This window comes from Aquarana catesbeiana, linkage group LG07 (genome assembly GCF_042186555.1).
Source record: "Aquarana catesbeiana isolate 2022-GZ linkage group LG07, ASM4218655v1, whole genome shotgun sequence".
Classification (NCBI taxonomy): Eukaryota; Metazoa; Chordata; class Amphibia; order Anura; family Ranidae; genus Aquarana; species Aquarana catesbeiana.
Window position 1 is genome coordinate 24,962,969 of NC_133330.1, and position 21,120 is coordinate 24,984,088.

General features: G+C 44.8%; 1 protein-coding gene across 1 annotated transcript in view; it reads left to right on the plus strand.

Annotated features, from left to right (window-relative positions):
- The window catches only part of LOC141102796 (laminin subunit beta-1-like), a gene marked incomplete in the record, with an annotated part of 183,860 nt that overhangs the window by 142,684 nt on the left and 20,056 nt on the right, over positions 1 to 21,120 (plus strand). Inside the window, 6 exon segments of the mRNA XM_073591808.1 lie at positions 1,079 to 1,263; positions 12,013 to 12,254; positions 16,926 to 17,129; positions 17,492 to 17,636; positions 17,832 to 18,039; positions 20,952 to 21,093. Coding sequence (XP_073447909.1) covers positions 1,079 to 1,263; positions 12,013 to 12,254; positions 16,926 to 17,129; positions 17,492 to 17,636; positions 17,832 to 18,039; positions 20,952 to 21,093 — 1,126 coding nt within the window.

A 21,120-nucleotide genomic window follows, 5' to 3' on the forward strand; every position in this document is an offset into this window, starting at 1 on the left:
AGAATTAAGGCCAAAAAGTTCTATCTTGGTCTCATCAGACCAAAGAATTTTATTTCTCACCATCTTGGAGTCCTTCAGGTGTTCTTTAGCAAACTCCATGCGGGCTTTCATGTGTCTTGCACTCTGCCATAAAGCCCCGACTGGTGGAGGGCTGCAGTCAGTGATGGTTGACTTTCTATAACTTTCTCCCATCTGCCGACTGCATCTCTGGAGCTCAGCCACAGTGATCTTTGGGTTCTTCTTTACCTCTCTTACCAAGGCTCTTCTCCCCCAATAGCTCAGTTTGCCCGGACGACCAGCTTTAGGAAGGGTTCTGGTCTTCCCAAGCGTCTTCTATTTAAGGATTATGGAGGCCACTGTGCTCTTAGGAACCTTAAGTGCAGCAGAAATTTTTTTGTAACCTTGACCAGATCTGTGCCTTGCCACAATTCTGTCTCTGAGCTCTTCAGGCAGTTCCTTTGACCTCATGGTTCTCATTTGCTCTGACATGCACTGTGAGCTGTAAGGTCTTATATAGACAGGTGTGTGGCTTTCCTAATCAAGTCCAATCATTATAATCAAACACAGCTGGACTCAAATGAAGGTGTAGAACCATCTCAAGGATGATCAGAAGAAATGGACAGCACCTGAGTTAAATATATGAGTGTCACAGCAAAGGGTCTGAATACTTAGGACCATGTGATATTTCAGTTTTTATTTTTTAATAAATCTGCAAAAATGTCAACAATTCTGTGTTTTTCTGTCAATATGGGGTGCTGTGTGTACATTAATGAGGAAAAAAATGAACTTAAATTATTTTAGCAAATGGCTGCAATAAAACAAAGAGTAAAAAATTTAAGGGGGTCTGAATACTTTCCGTCCCCGCTGTATCTTAGTAATTGTACTTATATAACCTCCAATGTCATACAGACTTGTCTGTACAGAGAGATGTGACGGGGGGACTGAGCGCTGAGCTATATATAGGTGTCCAGAGCTCTGTTTATAATGGTGTGCTATTAATAGCGGAGAGTTTATGAGGCTCTATGATGAATGATCAAATGTTTTCTCATCCCCCCCCCCTCCCCCCATCTCTCTGCAGGACGGAGGTGGCCCAGCTCTCCTTCAAACTACATTCCCAGGAGAAGAGGATGAATGACACCATGACCAAGGACGGAAGGCAAAAGGAGAAACTGGACAAGCTGAACATAGAGCTCAGCCTGCTCAATGTGACCATGCACAAACTCAAGACGCAGACAGAAGCCATCGCAGCCTCAGGGTTCAATGGTAACACACCGTCTGGTTTAAAAGTAGAACTATTTTTGCAACACATTATTGATTTTAATAAATCCAGGGACAATAAGTCACTTTACAGGAGTAAGCCTTTACCTCCGACTTTTCTCTCCCGGTGTGCTGAGATCAGCCATCATAGGTCCAGGTCAATGAAAACTTTGCTTTGTTTAAACCATCATGTCTGCAGTCTGCGCTGATCAGGGCTGTGAGCATTCACTGCCCTACTGACAGCGTCCACTGCCCTACTGACCCTGTCCACTTCCCTACTGACCGCGTCCACTACCCTACTGACCACGTCCACTGCCCTACTGACAGCGTTCACTTCCCTACTGACAGCGTCCACTGCCCTACTGACAGCGTCCACTGCCCTACTGACAGCGTCCACTACCCTACTGACCCCATCCACTGCCCTACTGACCCCATGCACTGCCCTACTGACCCCATCCACTGCCCTACTGACAGCATCCACTACCCTACTGACCCCGTCCACTGCCCTACTGACACCGTCCACTGCCCTACTGACCCCATCCACTGCCCTACTGACCCCATCCACTGCCCTACTGACAGCGTACACTGCCCTACTGACCCCATCCACTACCCTACTGACCCCATCCACTGCCCTACTGACCGCGTTCACTGCCCTACTGACCGTGTCCACTGCTCTACTGACTCATCCACTGCCCTACTGCCCCGTTCACTGCTCTATTGACCCCGTCCACTGCCCTACTGACCATGTCCACTGCCCTACTGACCATGTCCACTGCCCTACTGACCATGTTCACTGCCCTACTGACCCCGTCCACTGTCCTACTGACCCCGTCTACTGACCATGTCCACTGCCCTACTGACCATGTCCACTGCCCTACTGACCCTGTCCACTGCTCTACTGACCCTATCCACTACCCTACTGACCCCGTCATCCACTACCAGGGTTGCAAAGGTCGCACTTGTGACTGGGCCCGTTCCACCACCACGGCGAGGCCCAAGACTGCAGGAAGGGGGTCCACTGCACAACATGTGAAAGGCATCCACTGCGGGACCACAAGGGTCCCGGGATCAGTGGGAAGGGCTCTAGGCTCAGAGGGAAGGGCCCAGGCAGGAGGTCGGGGGGCTGTTCATGGTTTCTTGCACCAGGGCCTTGAAGGTTCTAGTTACGCCTCTGGCACTGATCAACATGATGGTTTACAGTACAGCTAGATGTTCACTGTGCTTAGTGCGAGGAGCTATAAACAATTAGTTATTTACTGCACTGCACCTGTATGGTCCCAGGAGAGGAAGATCACAAACTGCAAAAGTTTAAACGGCCCTAACTATGCATAACACCCATGTGACTCCAGATGATCATGTCGTGTAAAGGAGATGACAAACCTAGAGGGGTTGCTGCTCCCGTTTTCTGTTTGGCCTGCAGCCTTCTAGACCCCTAGTGCCCAACCTGTGGCCCGAGGGCCACATGCGGCCCTATGGTATATGATGTGCAGCCCTCAGTCTGTAGTGGGAACATTGATTAGGGTAATAACATTGATCTCTACTAGCCTCATATAACATGTTCCCAGTTACGTATTGTCTTCTGCACCATATCCCCAGCCAACAATGTATCCCATCCACACTCTCTGATCGTCATTTGGGTCTGCTGTTTCTGGCAGTCCTCCCAAGCATTATGTGCAGCCCTTGGGTGATGTCAGGGGCTGCATTTGAGGCCCCCTTTTGCTTATAGGCTCTAGACGAGTGGTGGTCAACAATAAAGCCAGCACCGCTTCAGGTTGGTCCACCACTACATTGCCCTTGCAGATATCCAGGGAGCAGGTTCGGCTTGTACCGTGACAGTGCAAGAATGAGGAAGTGGATAACCGCACACCTCGAAGGAATAAAACTCCAGCTTCTTCATTTCAACAATTTAATATTTTTGACAGGAGCACAAGGAATACGGTTGACGCATTTCACGTCAACACTAATCTGTGTCCAGCTGAGATAGAGTTGAGCTGTGATTGCTGGCTCTATAAATGCTCTCTGCCCACAGATGAAGTAGGTTATGCTTAAGCGTCTGCGATGTGAAATGCATCAGCCGTGTTTCTCATGTCGCTGTGCTGCTGTCAAGATTTTAATTGTTGAAATGAAGCAGCTGGAGTTTGATTCCTTCAAGGTGTGCAGTTTTCCACTTTCTCATTCTTGCACCAGGGGTGGTCAACTTGAAAATTCCAGAGGGTCAAACAGTAGCAGCGCATTTTTATAATGTGCCAAACTAGGCAGCCCATTCATAATGATTGCACTATAGCACATCTCAATAACCAAAAAATTTGGTCCTGTTGCATTTTATGCAGTGAACTGCAATGCACATGGAAGAAAAAGTTGGAGTACCATAACCCCCAGCATTGGTGTCAGTGGACTCGATAATAACCACCAGCATTGGTATCAGTGGACTCGATAATAACCCCCAATATTGGTGTCAGTGGACGCAATAATAACCCCTAGCATGGGTGTCAGTGGACGCAATAATAACCCCCAAAATGGGTGTCAGTGGACACAATAATAATCTTCAGCATGAGTGTCAGTGAATGCAATAACAACCCCCCAGCTTTAGTTACACTAGATGAAGTAATAACCCCCAGCACTGGTGTCAGTGGCAGAATGATAACCCCCTAGCTTTGGTGGTAATGGAGGCTGTAATCACCCCAGCACTGTTGTCAGTGGATGGAACAATAACCCCCAGCATTGATGTCAGTGGACACAATAATAACCTCCAGAATTGGTGTCAGTGGACACAATAATAACCTCTGGCACTGGTGTCAGTGGATGCAGTAATATAAAAATTATAAAATATAAAAGTATAAAACTCTATATTATAACTATACAATTATGAAGAGATAGTTTCCCTATAGAACCAGAATATTTAGTAAACTCGCTTCTGGGTTAGCTGCTAATTGGAGTTTTTATTTGTTAGGGGATTACATGTACTACAGATCAGCAGTTAATCGTCAGGATCGTGTTTTTCTCCCTTTCTTTTTTTTCCATGCCAGATATTATTTCGAGATTGTATCAGCAACATTTCCACTTTATTAGATTTCACCCCAGAAAAAAATCCTGCCTGTGTCATATAAGCCTTACACCGTGTTCCTGACATGGTCATAAATGGAAGCACTTTGTCAGCCTTTTACTAAATATAGATAATACACTGACTGCGCCTGCAGGGTGACTCTGTCTAAATACACTTCATCGTTAGGAAGTTTACCAAAAGTCCAAACACTTGTCAGAGGATAACTCCGCCCATAACTACAAAATGTCATTTTAGATTTGAAGTTGAGCTCCAGGCAAAAAAAAAAATTATAGTTCCAGTTTTTATTCATTAAGTTACTACATGTAGACTTAAAGCTGAACTCCAGGCACAACTTAATTCATATATATACAGTATGTACAGTAGATTTTCAATGTATTAATTTATTTGATTTTTCTATTGGTTGAGCTTGATGGACTGTCATGGTCATGGGTCAGAGACCAGTAGCTATAGCAGTAGAAAGGCTCCCACTGACCAGCTGGATAAGTACACAAGCAGGTCACCCTGGCAGATGTCGTAGGCTCACCTGAGGTGAGGGGGTCTAAGTACTAATCGGTTTTCACCAGAGTTCCTGATGGTGAAGATTGGTTTTGCTACGTGTTTGTACCAGGTCGTGGTCCTCAGGATCGCCCCACTAGGAGGTGAGCAAGTCGGGTTCCAGTAGCAGATATAGCAGGTAGAGATCAAGCAGAAGCATAGTCAATAAACAAGCCAAAGCTCGATAATAAGTGGTTGCAGGTTGGGGTCAAGCGGAAGTGTACTCAAGGAACAAGTCAAAGATTGGTAACAAGTGGTTGCAGGTTGGGGTTAAGCGGAAGTGTAGTCAAGGAACAAGCCAAAGGTCGATAACAAGCGGTTGCATGTTGGGGTCAAGCGGAAGTGTAGTCAAGGAACGAGTCAAAGGTTGGTAACAAGTGTTAATGGAGACAAGGACAGCTACAGGTATGCAAAGGAGCAAGATATTGCCTGGAGAGAGCACAATACCCTGGCAAATGGGAAGTGCAAAGGCATGGCTTAAATAGGAAGTTCATGGGAGAAGCAAGGAGTTCAAAGTTCACCTGAAACAAGGTACAAGGCAAGATTATCCAAGGGATCAGACAGGATGCTGTCCAGCATCTCAGGTGGCTCAGCAAGAAGAGCTACTACCAGATGCAGCAGAGGTTGTGGGTTCAGATCTCGGTCCTGAGATGGACTTGTGTCTTTTTTTCTACTTGACTATGTAACTATGAATTGTGGAAAAGATAATCAGTCACACACCGATGACATCACTGTTTGAATCAAAACTTTTTTTATTGACAAGGATAATGGGTAACTGTACAGTACAGTAAAAAGGTATACATAGAAAATAGCATCAGAAACGTATGCAAAGTGTATATACCCAAGTGCAGAGTATGCCGTTACCTGGTACCAAGCTCACCGAAAAAAAAAAAAAAGGAGAAAAGAAAAAAAAAAAGGAGAAAAAGCACCTTCCTCCGAGCTTGTTTGTAGGCAAGTGCACCGAATGATGTTTCATCTGCACGTCATATATATTGTAGGAGAAGCCCCAAGATTGGGAGGAAACTCAAGAAACAATAAAGGGGTCTAGAACCGTAGCAATCTATCCATCACTAACTGTGGAGGAGCAAGGTTAGGGCCATCCAACCAGTTCTGCCATATAAGTTTGAACTTTTTAACCGCATTGCGATGTCGATATGCCAACTGTTCCCTGAGGAGATGAGAGTTAACATCGGTAATCCATTAGGCCCTAGTAGGCACAGCAGATGCCAGCCAGAAGCTTGCTATAGGTTTCCTAGCCAGGTATAGTAGTCTGGTTACCATAATATAAATACCTTTCGGATAAATTTCAGCGTCAATCGCTCCTAGGAGACACACTAATGGGGTAGATGGAATGGGCGTTTGGGCCAAAGTGAAGATGGTCTGCGTGAACTCCATCCAATATTTGGTAAGCTTTGGACAGTGCCAGATCACATGTATGAAGTCTCCCCTATGGATGGTACACTTTGGGCATAAGGGAGAGTCTCTTCTTCCCCAATCATACAATTGAACGGGTGTGCGGTAGGACCTATGTAGTATGAATAATTGCGATAGTTTATGAGATGACGACACCACCGGGATTGATTCAAAGGCCATATCCCATTGGTCTCCATCTATACCTCCCACATCAGTAGACCAATGAGTTCTACATTTGAGAAGAGCAGGGTTCTGAATTGAGGAAACTAGTGTTAATTAAACTTGTGATATTACACCCCTACGGTTGGTTGCCTGCAAAACCTCCTGAAGAAGTAAAGATTTAGCGACAGATAAACTAACAGTCTGTGCCTGGGTTTGTAGCGCGTGCCTGAGTTGGAGGTATTGATAAAATTATTTTCGTGTTAAGGAGAATTCCCCGCACAGATGATCAAATGACTTGAGTACACTACCATCATATAGTTGTTTAAAAAAACAGATCCCTTGTTGTGTCCAAAGGGAGAAACCCCACAGTTTAAGTTCCGGATAATTGGGATTGTTCCAATGGGGGGGTAAACTCCAACGGGCCAACAATAGCTAGTGCCCTTCTAACTGCCTTCCAGACCCTCTGGAGCAATAATCCTGTTAAAAAAGGTGAAGGGACACCCGGTAGACCCATTTCCAGATGAGAGCCAGCTGTTAACATAAGGTTAGTGCGGGACACCAATTGTACTATAGAATCGTCAGAGTCACGAAGATCCCAACCTTGTAAGTTGTTGCAGCTGTGATGCTAAAAAGTACATCTTGGAGTGTGTAACCGCCAGGCCCCCCCGTCCTTGCTATATTGTAGGGTAGTCAAGCTGGGCTCGACCCTTTTTCCAGATAAGATCTCGGAATTGAGAGTCAATCCGTCTGAACCATTTGTTGGAAATCCACATAGGAGAGTTATGGAAAATATATAGGAGTTGCAGTGCCCAGATCATCTTGATCAAGTTCACCCGCCCCACCACCGACAGCGGGAGCCTACACCAACCCTGACATTTAGTACGTTGCTTGTCCAACAAAGGAGTTAGGTTAAGTTTCAGGTATTCCGTTGGGTCCAGCAATACCGTTACTCCCAGGTATTTAAAGGTGTTAACAATGGCAATTTGGGACAAATCTCTGCAGGGATTGGAGATTTGAGTGGATCAAGGGGCATAATTACAGATTTGGACCAATTGATAGTGAAATTGATAGTGAATCTAGAGAATTCACCGAATTTGCTAATAGTTGCCATCAGAGTTTGCAATGAATCACTGGTATCCCCTAGATGTATTAGAGCATCATCAGCATAGAGGGATAATTTGTCTTCCAGCTGGCCCCAACGGAAGCCCACAATTTCCTGGGTGTTAGGAATTAAGTGGCTCCACTGCCAATGCAAATTAAAGGGGGGATAACGGGCATCCCTGACGAGTGCCCCGGTATAACTTGAAAGGTAAAGAAAGGGAGTTATTGATTCAAATCCTGGCTCGAGGAGCAGAATAGAGAACCCGCACCCAGTTGATAAAAACGTTCACCAAGCCAAATCCAGCTAGAATCTCCCAGAGATAGGGCCACTCAACGCTGTTTAAAGCCTTGGCAGTGTCTAAGGATAGAATGGCCCAACCCTGGGATTATCTACCAGAGTCTGTAAATTAAGGAATAAGCGTCGGATGTTATCCTCCATGGACTGCGTTGGGAAAAAAAATCTAGACTGGTCACGGTGAACCAGCCGACCCAGAACCCCCGAAAGTCTATTAGCAAGGACCCTAGCAAGCAGCTTGACATCTGTGTTAAGCAAAGATATAGGGCGATATGAATCTGGTACCTGTCTATCCTTGGCTGGCTTTGGGAGGACAACAATAATGGCCTCCTTCATCGAATCAGGTAAATGACCTGTTTTAGCCGCCTCATGTAAGGCTCGCAACAGCGGAGGTAGAAGGATCAACCCATACCTGGAGGTAGTCCATCTGAACCCGGGGATTTGTGATTGGTGTGCGTCTGCCAGCGCCTCAGTCAGTTCTTCCATGGTTATTGGAGAGTTTAAGGTGGCTTTTTCATCCACGGAGACCTGGGGAAAGGTGCAGTCCTGTAAAAACAAAGCCAAGTCAGAAGGGGTAGCCTGAGTCTTAGAGGTGTATTAATCTGCATATCGCTGAAATGTTTCCAAAATGTCAGTGGTAGAGGTACAAACATCACCATTCAACATCCTAATCTCAGTAATGGAGGTAGTTTCTTGTTGTGCCCTAGCGACCATAGCCAACAAATGGCCCGTATTCTCTCCCTCTTCAAAATAGTTTTGTTGTAGAAAGTACCGCTTTTTCTCAGCTGCCAACAGCACTACTTGGTTATATAGGATTTGGGCCTCAGTCCAGCTACTGTGATTGGCTGTGGCAGGATCAGCCACTAGCGCCACCTCCCTGCGTTGCAATTCAAGACGGACCGTATCCCCCCATTCTCTAGACCTACGTTTTATACCAGAGATCTCCCCTATGAGGAGACCCTGCAAGAATGCCTTGGTGGAGTCCCATACTACCGCCCCACAAGCAGGCTGGTTATTAAAAAAGGAGGAATTTGCTCAGTGCTCCAGGAATGGGGTCAGAAACAGGGAACAGCGTTAACCAAAATGGATTAACTCTCCACAATGGTCTGACAGTTGAGGCTGCAGTGGACACACGAACCCAGATTGGAGATTGATCCGAAAGGAGGCGAGGTTCATATGCAGTATCTATACCATGTGGGAGCAGAATATCATTTCCTATACCCATATCAATTTTAGAGAGGCCTCCATGGGAGGCAGAATAGCAAGATTAGCATTGTACAGCCCTGTTACACCCCCTCCAGACATCTCGCAGACCCATCTCTGAGAGCAAGGCAGCGAAAGCGGTTGCATGGGACATCACCTGTTTAGCTCCAGGACGGGTGGACAACCTGTCCAGGTGTGGGTCAATAACATTAATAAAGTCCCCTAGAGCTAATACTGGAACCCCGGGGTGCAATGCCATGAATTGTTTCTTTAGAGGGTCTGAGGAGAAGGGTGGGTTGATATACATAGCAGCAACAATAAATCGAAAACCCCCAAGGTTGCGTAGTAAAAATACAAATTTACCCTCTCTGTCAACCTGCTTCTCCATACAATTGAAAGAGATATTATAAGCAATCAGCACGCTCACTCCCCTAGAGAAAGGAGTAGGTGGAATGGATCTGCACAGGAAATTTACGTGAGCTGAGCAGGCGGACAGAGTCAGGTTGTAAGTGCGTCTCCTGGAGACAGACAATGTGCGGCTTCATTCTAGACTGAAACCAAAACATTGATCCACGCTTAGTTCTATCACTCACTCCCCTCACATTCCATGAGAGGAAGAGCAATCCCTTTTCAGGGTTATCAGGCATAATACTAGTAAGTAAGAAATGGGGGAACACTGCGAGCCCTTCCCCCCTCCTGTAAAGCATTACCCACATTGTAAATTAGCAGCCTAAGCAGTAGTATTGCCAAATATATACTTTGGAACTTCCTGTCTCCCAGAGAAAAAAAGACCTGGTTAGAATCCCCTCTAGTGTCAGACTGCAAGACAAAAAAAACAGTGTACATAGTTCCAGGATCCATGGAGTCATAGCATACCCCTCAACATGAGGGGAGAAGAGTCCACTCAGGACCATTTTGCGGGGGGGGGGGGGGGGGGGCAGTAACGTAGTCCAGAGGGCATACAATCCATACAGCTGGTGTCAAGCATGACCACTTGAAGAATGCCCCATAACGTGGTGTATCATCAGAGCAGTGCAGGAAGGGAACAACAGGCCATGGGAAGGAGAAACAACCATTTATAACCTACCCCACCGCATAGCCCATATCAAACATAATACACCGATGAGAAGAATGTAGACTTCTTTTATCAACCTTCAGGCTGCCGTTGCGCCAAATTTTGTTCCTCCCTGTCCAGCCAGTGCATGGCAGGTGTAGGATTATCAAAAAAGTGAGAGGATCCATTGACAAGGACCTTTAACTTTTATGGGTACAGCATAAAATATTGAACATTCAGGGCCCCGAGCCGTTTCTTGATATCCAGAAATTTCGCCCTTTGCCTTTGCACCTTTGCCGAGAAGGAAAGGAAACAGAGATTTTTGCATTATCTACTTTGTGAGAGGCAGCTGTTCTGGCCTTAGTCAGTATGGTATCCCTGTCTATGTAATTGGGGAGATGGAACAGGAAGGGTCTTGGTGGCGCTCCCTGTGGTGGAGGACACATTGGGACTCTATGGGCTCTCTCAACTGCAAACATAGGCGAAAAGGTGTCTCGCCCAAAGGTGTCAGCTAGCCATGCTTCAATAAACGCCACAGGGTTCTTGCCTTTTGCTCTCCCAGGGATGCCCACCGCACGCACATTGTTTCTGCGAAGGCGGTTTTCCATGTCCTCCAACCTAGCTGCGTTAGCAGAGGCCACAGAATGAACAAGTTTAACATCTCTTTGCAATGGCTGCCAGTCATCCTCAAGTGTGCTAATATGCACCCCCACAGCAGATGTATGTTCCTGCAGCTTCTGCATATCTTGCCTCACGAAAGACATTACCATCTTCATACCTTTCATCTCCCCTGTAAGATCTTCAATCGAGGAGTTACAGACAGTGACAGCATCTAGTAAATACCTAAGGGTTGGTTCAAGATCGGTGCTGACATGCTGGCTAGACACCACCATGTCAGATGCCTGTGGCTGTGTGAGGCCTAGAGTCACAGGGGACAGAGCAGGCGGATCAGCCAGGATCAGAGGGGTGTCTTTCAGGTCCCCCAGATCCTCCTCCGGATTATGTCCGCTAGGCACTGGGGTTGGTGGGGGGTCTTTTCCCCACTTAGAGAAGAGGCGTTGGGCAGCCTCTTTAGCTGATCAGGGCGGGAGGCCGCAATCTTGGACAGGAGCGTCTAGCGGGACTTGAGGGCCTTGTCCTCGCCTAGCCATGATGGGGCACAGAAATATTACCAGCCAGATGAAGGGCAGGATCAGCGGCACCCAGCAGTGTCAGTCCCGAGGCTGTAGGATACAGGATGGCGGTGCAGTGACACAGATTCCTCAGGATATTCGGTGGAGCTAATGGCTGCACTTCCTTCTACATGCCTCGCTCGGTCACGCCCCGACCAATGACATCACTGTATCAACAACTTTATTCCACAGACAACCACAGTGAAAGTCTCCACCTGAAGGCCGCCTTCTTTAATGCCTTTAACCCCACCAGGCTTAATCGTAGAAATTCTAGAAAGGGCAGTCTCCAAGTGGGGACTATCATTCTGGTGTCTGTGGAATAAAGTTGCTGATACAGTGACGTCATCGGTGTGTCACTGTTCGTCTTTTACAAGCTGCATTTAGAGCATGGATGTCCCCTACTCAACATGAAGCCCATCTTCAGGAGATGGTGGGAGTTTCATGCTTTGGAGTGGTGGATGGTTCTTACCTTCTCAAAGTGTATATACAGTAACTATGGATGTTGAGTTGAACCCACTAAAAACCTGTTGCAATTATAAGGTGGGTAACATGAAACAACTTGAGAAAATTATTATATTTCAAAGTAAGCACTGTATGTAAACTAAGGCCCTAGTGAATGCTAAACTAAGATCTATAACAATTCAGAGCTGTCATACTAGACTCAGATCAGCTTACTAAATGAAAATGTATCAGTTATACCAAATTCCTTGTAACACATCCAATTTCTTAACTTGACTGGTGCCATTTTATTTTTCAGAGACATATGGGAGCATCCTGAAGGCCTATTTAGATTCCACAGCTGCTGAGAGACTTGCCAATGACTCTGTATATGGACCGGGTAGTCCCGTGAGCCATTCAAAGGAAACACGAGATGAGACAGAGAGGCTTCTGAAAGAGGAACTGGACAATTACCGAAGGAACATGACCGCCCATCGGACCTCGCTAAAAGAACTGCAAAAGAAGGCCAAGGATCTTAATGTCTTTAAAATCAATGAGAAGGTACAAACCTAATATCAATGAAGTAATTAAATTACAGCCTAGGTTGAGCCACAGAAATGAATTTGAAGTCTGACAGACTTTATACCAGGGGTAGGCAACCTTGGTGGAGATCTACCTGAACAACATGAAAGAAAATAAAGATCAACGTGACTTGGCATCCTTTTTTTTTTTTTAAAGCGGGGGTCCACCCACACCGCCAAAAAAAAAAAATATTAAAAGCCAGCAGCTACAAATACTGCAGCTGCTGACTTTTAATACATGGCCACTTACCTGTCCCAGGGTCCAGCGATGTCGGCAGGGGACGCCGAGAACCCGCTCGGTTCTCGGCAGCTGCCACCGCCATCCTAGGTGAGGGAATCAGGAAGTGAAGCGTTGCGGCTTCACTTCCCGGTTCCCTACTGCGCATGCGCGAGTCGCGCTGCGCGTCCCAAGTGGTCCCCGCTCTCTCCTGGGAGCTGTGTGTTTCCCAGGAGACAGTGCGGTGGGGACGGGAAGAGGCGTAGACTCCCATGGGAGCCTATGCCGGAAGTGGGTGCAAATACCTGTCTTAGACAGGTATCTGCACCCCCCTCCCCCCTGAAAGGTGCCAAATGTGACACCGGAGGGGGGGAGGGTTCGGAAAAGCGGAAGTTCCATTTTTGTGTGGAACTCCGCTTTAAGGAGGTAAAGTGAAGGTCCACCCTAAAAAAAAAAATTACATAAAAATGCTCCTAAAAATCTGAAAAAAAAAATTGCCACTTCCTACTCCGCGGTGATCTTCATTCTTTTCCTTCTCCCGTTGTTTTCTGGGGAATGGGGTGTGCTGTGTTCTGGGAACTGTGTGTATCCCAGAACACAGCCGGCCATTCACAAAGCGCCGTGCGACTCGCGCATGCGCTGTAGGAAATGGGCAGTGAAGCCGCAAGGCTTCACCGCCTGTTTCCCTTAGTTTGAATGGCGGCGCCGGGATCCGATCCGCTGGACGGATCGGCCTCGGGCGGCCGTCATCGCTGGCACCCTGGACAGGTAAGTGTGCTTATTAAAAGTCAGCAGCTACAGTTTTTGTAGCTGCTGACTTTAAAAAAAAAAAATTTTCAGTTGGACCTCCTCTTTAACTAGCAAGGCCTAACTATTAGGGAAAACTTAGAAACATAGAAAAAACACACAATAAGTGTAGCGCTAGTAAAAAATGAGTAAACGTCCAATATGGAAAACGTCAGAATCCCAGTTCCAAGTATAAATACTGCAGAGGGACCATCAATATATGTATGAAGGGAAAAAGTCTTTAGAAAAACGTTCCAACCAAAGCTGTATATAATCTTGAAACAAAACAGACACACCACCACCAATTGTAAGAAGGCTTTCCGGATGGAGTGGACCCAATGGGGCATACGCCGGACTGGGTCGGATGCACTTAGGTGATGGGTGGCTTGGAATGGCACCTGAAGGCGAAGTTGGTAGATGGACCCACGCGTTACTCTGTCACTTTGTAAAATGAAAAAAACAGCGCTGAAGATAAAATGTGGCGACAGTGGGGTCCTACCCGACACGTTTCGTCTTCGCAGAACAGTGGACGATGTCAATAGGACAATGTCAGTCAGTAGGACGGTATCAGTCAGTAGGACAGTGGACGGTGTCAGTAGGACAGAGGATGGTGTCAGTAGAGCAGTGGATGGTGTCAGTAGGACAGTGGATGGTGTCGGTAGGACAGTGGATGGTGTCAGTAGGACAGAGGATGGTGTCAGTAGGACAGAGGATGGTGTCAGTAGGACAGTGGATGGTGTCAGTAGGACAGTGGATGCTGTCAGTAGGACAGTGGATGGTGTCAGTAGAGCAGTGGATGGTGTCAGTAGGAAAGTGGATGGTGTCAGTAGGGCTTTCTTTCCTTCAAACACATTAAGTGTTGAAGGGGAAAATCCCTCCCGCTGCTCTATTGTATTCTAACAGCGGGAGGTTTCCCTGGCATCAGAATACAATGATTACCAGCTATAGCCACTAATCACAGGAAAAAACCTGACAGGCTGGTTGTACTAAAGTCGAGCAATAGATCGACTTCAGTACAACCAGCCTGCCCATAGATGGATCGAAATTCTTTGAGTTCTTGCTGAACCAGCTGAATTTTGATCCATCTATGGCTGGCTTTAGCCCCAGTACACTCAGTACACAGAACATGCCTCCTCTTTTCCTCTGCAATACAAGTCTGTATGAAAACACTGGTGCTGAGGGTGTGGCTGTCACTCAGCTCTGTCAGTACAGCACCGGAGAGGGCAGGAAGAAGCATTTTTAAATTTTTACATTTTAAAGCATTTCAAGCAAAAATCAGTCACAAATTATAACAAATGGGGGTACAGGACTATAAAGATATGAAAAGGGTCTAAGACTTTTATTGGCTTTTAGGCACTTCATCTCTCTAATGCTGCTTGATAAATAAATAATTAATACAAAAACCAAGTGCCATAAAGAGAAAAGATGTGAGCAGCAAATCAATTCAAAATTAACAAAAACATTTTGCTGTAGATGAGACCTCCCTATTGCAGGTGAATAAAACATTTAACATATTCAAGTGTGGGTTCTACTCTAATCCTTGGGAGTGTTCACTTATGACATATACGGCATGGACTGACATGAGAGCAGAGTTTACCTGAAGGCCGCACAGCCAACCGAGCAGCGACCATTAGGTACGCACGGGCGTCCAGATCTACATTCAGGGCGCCGAACCATGGATTCCAGTTGGGGGGGTGTTTTTTTTTTTGTTTGAAGAACGTGATTAGAGCCAGAGGCTCTAATAGGCTTCAAAAAAGTGTGGGCTCGGGGACACAGAGCACTGCCCTCCGAGCCCACCCAGTTGTGTGACAATAGCGACTGAATACTCCCTATTGCCACACTGATCCTCCTCCCGGCCAATCAGGAAGCGGGTCTTGAGATCCGTCACCCAGTTGGCTGAAAGGAAAGGACAGGCGATCCTATTGGACGCCTAGGAGGAGTGAGGAAACGCATAGCGGAAGCCACCATGATGGAGAGGAAAAGAAGACACAGGAGTCGCCGCTGGAACGCTGCCCGCCTGCAATCTATGGGGCTATGGGGTAAGTGCTGACCTAGAGCGGGCGGGGGGGGGGTTGTTTTCTGCCACCCCACCCACAAAAAAAAAAAACACACCATCAAGAAAGGTATCGTGACCTGTAAAGGACATTTTGAGGGCAGCTGAAGACCTCTCGTGTGGGCACACCAGCACTGAGAAAGTAAATGTGGCAAGCAGCTCATCATCAGTTTATAACCAACAAAAGAGACACAAGTGTGTATGGGATAATTTACAATATGAACTACAACCAACTACGTTTTTCAGCATTAACTGCTTGCTAACCGCCCTACAGCAGTTTTATGTATTCGTGATTCTGCACTTCCAGGTAGGGGGCGCAACGTTCGCGTAAACCAAGCAATATACGCTTATTGGGATTTTTTTTTTTAACCAAAAATATATGGAGCAGAATACATATTGGTCTAAATTTATAAAGAAATTTGATTTTCAATTTTTTTTTATTGGATATGTTTTAAAGCAGAAAGTAAACAATATTGTTTTTTTTTTTTTTTTTTTTTCAAAATCCGCGGTCTTTTTTTGTTTATAGCGCAAAAAATAAAAAATACAATGATCAAATACCACCAAAAGAAAGCTCGATTTGTGGGAAAAAAAATTACATAAATTTTATTAAGGTACAGCGTTGCGCGACCGCGCAATTGTCAATTAAAGTAATGCAATGCCGTATCACAAAAATTTACCTGGTCATGAAGGGGGGGCAAATCTTCCGGAGCAAAAAGTGGTTAATCAAAGCACCCACCCTAGAGCTACTCCTGTAATTCAAACCCAAATAGAAGTCATTATTGGCAAACCTGTGGCGATGGCACACATCATGACTAAAGTGCCCTATCCAAAAGCAGCCAAGCAGATAAGAGTTAATATTCTGATTGGCTGCTGTGGAGTACTGTCAGGGTTTGGCTTCCATTGTGGAAGCTTATAGGCAAACGGTTACTGCAGCTGATTGGATGCAGTCATTGTTTGGAAGAATTTTTTCACCCAGCTCCTTCGGTTTTTCAGTCCAAATTCGTCAAGTCGGTTGGTGTTGGAAGGGCCGTCCACTGGTCGAATGTCAGCCGATTCACAGGAATCAGCCAACATTTGAGCCAGCTCAACTCTTTGACTTATTCGACCTTACGAAATAAACAGCACAAGAACAAGAACCATGTTCCGTGCATCCCTGTGCCGGCAGTCGCATTGCTGTCATTGAGACGCCGCAGCTGTACGGACACAGCCACTGCTCCCAATGTGCCCTCCATGCAGGTGTGGGTGCATGGCCCGGAACACTGCCCCGCATGGGACATGGATAAAAACACCCCATGTTATGGAGGACTATTGAAGCCTGATTTGTCCATGAAGGATTCTTATTGGATGTAGCACTTTGCATTTAGCACTTTGATCCTTGTGTCATTTTATACCAATTAGACCTGATAGCTCAAGTGCAGTGTGTAAACAGACAAAACAGATGCTTTCTGAGGCCAAGTTGCCTTATTTTGGTGAATGTCTTGGTTTCGTTCTTTTAAATGGCTATTCTCCTGACAAATGCCGGACCTAACAGGATTCACATAATCAGTGCTCTAGAAAAGTCATTGTGACTCATTGTGCGTTTTCTCTTTTCTAAGATTTGTGGAGCACCGGGGGACAAGCCTTGTGACCAGGCTCCATGTGGTGGAGCCAACTGCAAGGATGACCAGGGCAAGAGGAAATGTGGTGGAGAGAACTGTAATGGAGCTCTGCCAATCTCAGCAAAGGCCCTCGCCTCTGCCCAGAATGTCAAAACGGACCTGGAAAACATGGCCACCCAGCTGAATGACATCTCTGAGAAGGTAGGCGTACCATGCCCTGGAAGGAGGGAGCCCAAACAATATACATTTTTTAATAAAATTTAGTAAAATTTCACATTTATTTAATCCTGATCGACCTTTTCAAGTCTTTCCTTCTTGAGGGAAAAAGAGGTACAAAGATAGATAAGATATACAATGCTTATTTTGTAAGGACGTCTCAGTTGGTAAATATGGTGAAGGAGTCTTAAGGCCCCCCCGACCAGTTGTCTTCTTCACCCCTTGTAATTACATCCTATTTTATATCCTTTTACTCACACAAATTCTGAGTTTCAAGCTAGAAATTTGTAAAAATAAATTATTGCATTCTCAAGTAATGCTCTTTGAATTGTAAAAACCATTTGTAGATCCAGGAAGTCCAAAACATTGCCCAAGAAGCCAAAGAGAAAAGTGAATCCACCTTGAACAAAGCCAAAGACACCAAGCGGAAAATTGAAGACTCTACCGAAAAACTCAGAGCTTTCATTAGGAAGATTAAAGATTTCCTAACTGGTAATGCCAGTCTTGTGTTTGTATTGTGTTTGCCTTGCCCTGCTTTGTCTTGCCTTCCTTTCCCTTTCCCATTCCATTTCCCTTCCCTTCCTTTCCCCTCCCCTTCTTATATGGCACACATGACTAACCAATGGGCCTCCAACAATCATATTGGAAAATTGTGATATTGAATCTGATTGTTTGTCCTGTCCACAGAGGAAGGAGCTGACCCAGAGAGCATTGAACTGGTAGCAAGGCAGGTGCTGAACATCTCACTCCCGGCCAGTCCTGGAGATATCGCTGCTCTCATCAAACAGATCACAGACAGCATTGGTAACCTCAGCGAGGTGGACATGATCCTTAATGTTACATCGGAGAGCGTAAACGCTGCCAAACTGCTCCTGCAAAAAGCTGTGGAGGCCAGGTGAGATAATCAAGATACTAATGTTGAGGCACTTTCTTTTGCCCGGTTACCTTTATATCTGGAGACTATTGCATTCAGAAGAGCCACTTTCTCCCTTTGAACTGATCTTCCAAATAATTGGCTGGCCAAGAAAATGGCTACAAAATTTTTGCAGGAATTGGCCCAGCTGTAGAAAGGTCAAGTCTGTGGTCACTAATCGATGTTTGGAAAGTTTGTCTAAAGCCTTTTAGCAGAGGATGTGTTCATTATTTTTGCAGATGGGTTAACCATAAAATACATGGATAGACGGATGGAAAGCTTTTGTGTGTAAATTCCAGATGTGTCCACACAAAACCTCTGGGCTGTAATAAGCGAAACCTGGTTATTATTTTACAGATGTCACGGAGCTCTTGTAGTTAGGAAAATATGTGATGATGATGGGAGCCGCTCACGCAGCTTGCTTGCAAATTCTCATTTTGGTCATCACAATTCCAGAACAGAAAAGTCCTGTCTGGATCCATGCTAACATACACGATTCACCCAACTTTTACCGAGGGCCAGGAACAACACATTTTCTTTCAACCAAATCCAATTGGAAAAGTGTGTGAATCTTGGGTGAAAGTTGTAAGAATCTTGTGAAAAAACAACAAAACCTTAACCCTAGGTTCACATCTATGTGGCTGCGGTTGATGTGTTTTTCTGGCCCGTTTTGTGTTTTTAAACCCAGGTTTTTGATACATTTTTGAGTTCATGGGTTCTGCGATTCGGCACTGTGTCGCTTTACCTGACAATTGCGCAGTCGTGCAGCGCTGTACCCAAACAAAATTGACGTCCATATTTTCCCTCAAATACAGCTTTCCTTTGGTTGTATTTGATCTCTTCTGCGGTTTTTATTTTTTGCGCTGTAAACAAGAAAAGAGCGAAAATTTTGAAAAAAACACAATATTTTGTACTTTTTGCTATAATAAATATGCCCATTTTTTTTTTTTACAAAAGGTAATTTTTTCTCAGTTTAGGCCGATATGTATTCTTCTACATTTTTTTGGTAATAAAAATTGCAATAAGCGTATATTAAGTGGTTTGCGCAAAAGTTATAGTGTCTACAAAATAGGGGATAGATTTATAGCATTTTTATTATTATTTTTTTTTTTTTACTAGTAATGGCGGCGATCTGCGATTTTTATCGGGACTGCGACATTATGGCAGACACATCAGACAATTTTGACACATTTTTGGGACCATTGTCATTTATACAGCAATCAGTGCTATAAAAATGCATTGATTACTGTAAAAATGACACTGGCAGGGAATGGGGTTAACACTAGGAGGCGCTCAAGGGGTTAACTGTGTTCCCTAGTGTGTTCTAACTGAAGCGGGGATGGGATGGGATGGGATGAAGCTAGGGGAAGAGATAGATCGGTGTTCATACTTTGTATGAACACACGATCAGTCTCTTCTCCCCTCAGAGAACTGGGATCTCTGTGTTTAAACACAGAGATCCCGGTTCTCGCCGTGTCACAAGCGATTGCGGGAGCCCGGTGGGCATCGCGATGCCTGCCGGGCTCTCGCATCGGTTCCGGGGGCGAGCAGCAGGCGCGTGCCCTTAGTGGGCACAAATAGAAGCGACGTAACATGACGGTGATTCGCGCAGCCGAGCCATGTTGCCGTAATACTACAACTGCGGCGGCTGGTCGGCAAGCGGTTAAGGAGCGGGCCAGGAAGCCGGCCGCTGCATCCTTAGCAACCGATGAGTCATCAGCTGTCAGCGGGGTTACCCGCTGACAGCTGCATGTAAAAACAAGAATTGCCGGCAATAAAAAAAGGTTGGCGCTATATAAATCGTGTATAATAATAATATATATAGAGATATATATATATATATATATATATATATATATATATATATATATATATATATATATATATAGATCTATCTAGATAGATAGATAGATAGATAGATAGATAGATAGATAGATAGATAGATATAGAGATAGAGAGAGAGAGAAATATATATCTATATAGATATATATTTATATATATAGAGAGAGAGATATATCTCTATATATATTATTATTATTATTATTATACACAATTTATATAGCGCCAACCGTTTACGCAGCGCTTTACAATGTAAAGGGGGGAAAACACAATTACAGTACAGTTCAATACAAAGGGTACAGGAGGGTCCTGCTCGTAGAGCTATATAGATATGTATAGATATATATCTATATATTTAAAAATATATAGATATACATCTATATATATCTCTATAGAGATATATATATAGATATATATATATCTCTATAGAGATATCTCTCTCTCTCTCTATATATATATATATATCTGTGTATCTATATAGATATACCTATATATAACACACAGAAGGCAACATAAAAAACTGACAAGCGTTATAACCCTCCCTTACTAAGTGTTGCCTATAGGTATGCTTTAAAGTATCTCTGGGCAAATTATTATATTAATTATTATATTATATATACATAGATATATATAGATATATCTATATATATCTATATATTACTGTTGGAGCAATTACCCTCACTTCCTATCTCGTAAAACGGTTGTCACCTAGACAGAAAGTGGGGGGAAATCTATGTAATGTACCCCTAGATAGCATTAAAACCCAATAGGGGTTCTAATATTTCCCAACTCTATCAAAGCTGAAAACAGTTTACATGGACATACACATTAATTTTGGTCAATTATCTATATTTTTTGACCTCGTCAGTGCCCCGCCTTTAAACTATATCCATATTTAAACCATAAACCATATTTAAACCATATTCATGAATTGTTTGGTACTTTCCGAATGTCATGTCGAGATCCGTAGTTCCCCTGCTCATGGTGAATACCAATTAGGCTTTAAAATAAAAGCAATTCCAATAAAAAATGTCCTTATTCCCCTTTTCATGCAGAGAGAGAGCTGACGGGGTGAGCGGAAACATTGCCGAAACCAAATCTCTGCTGGAGGAGGCCGGGAACAAAGCCAAGGTCGCAGAGAAGGCGCTGAATGCCACCGAACAGAGGATCAACAGGTTGAAGAACACCGTGGACAATGTAAGGACCCCTGACCAGTGTTAGGAG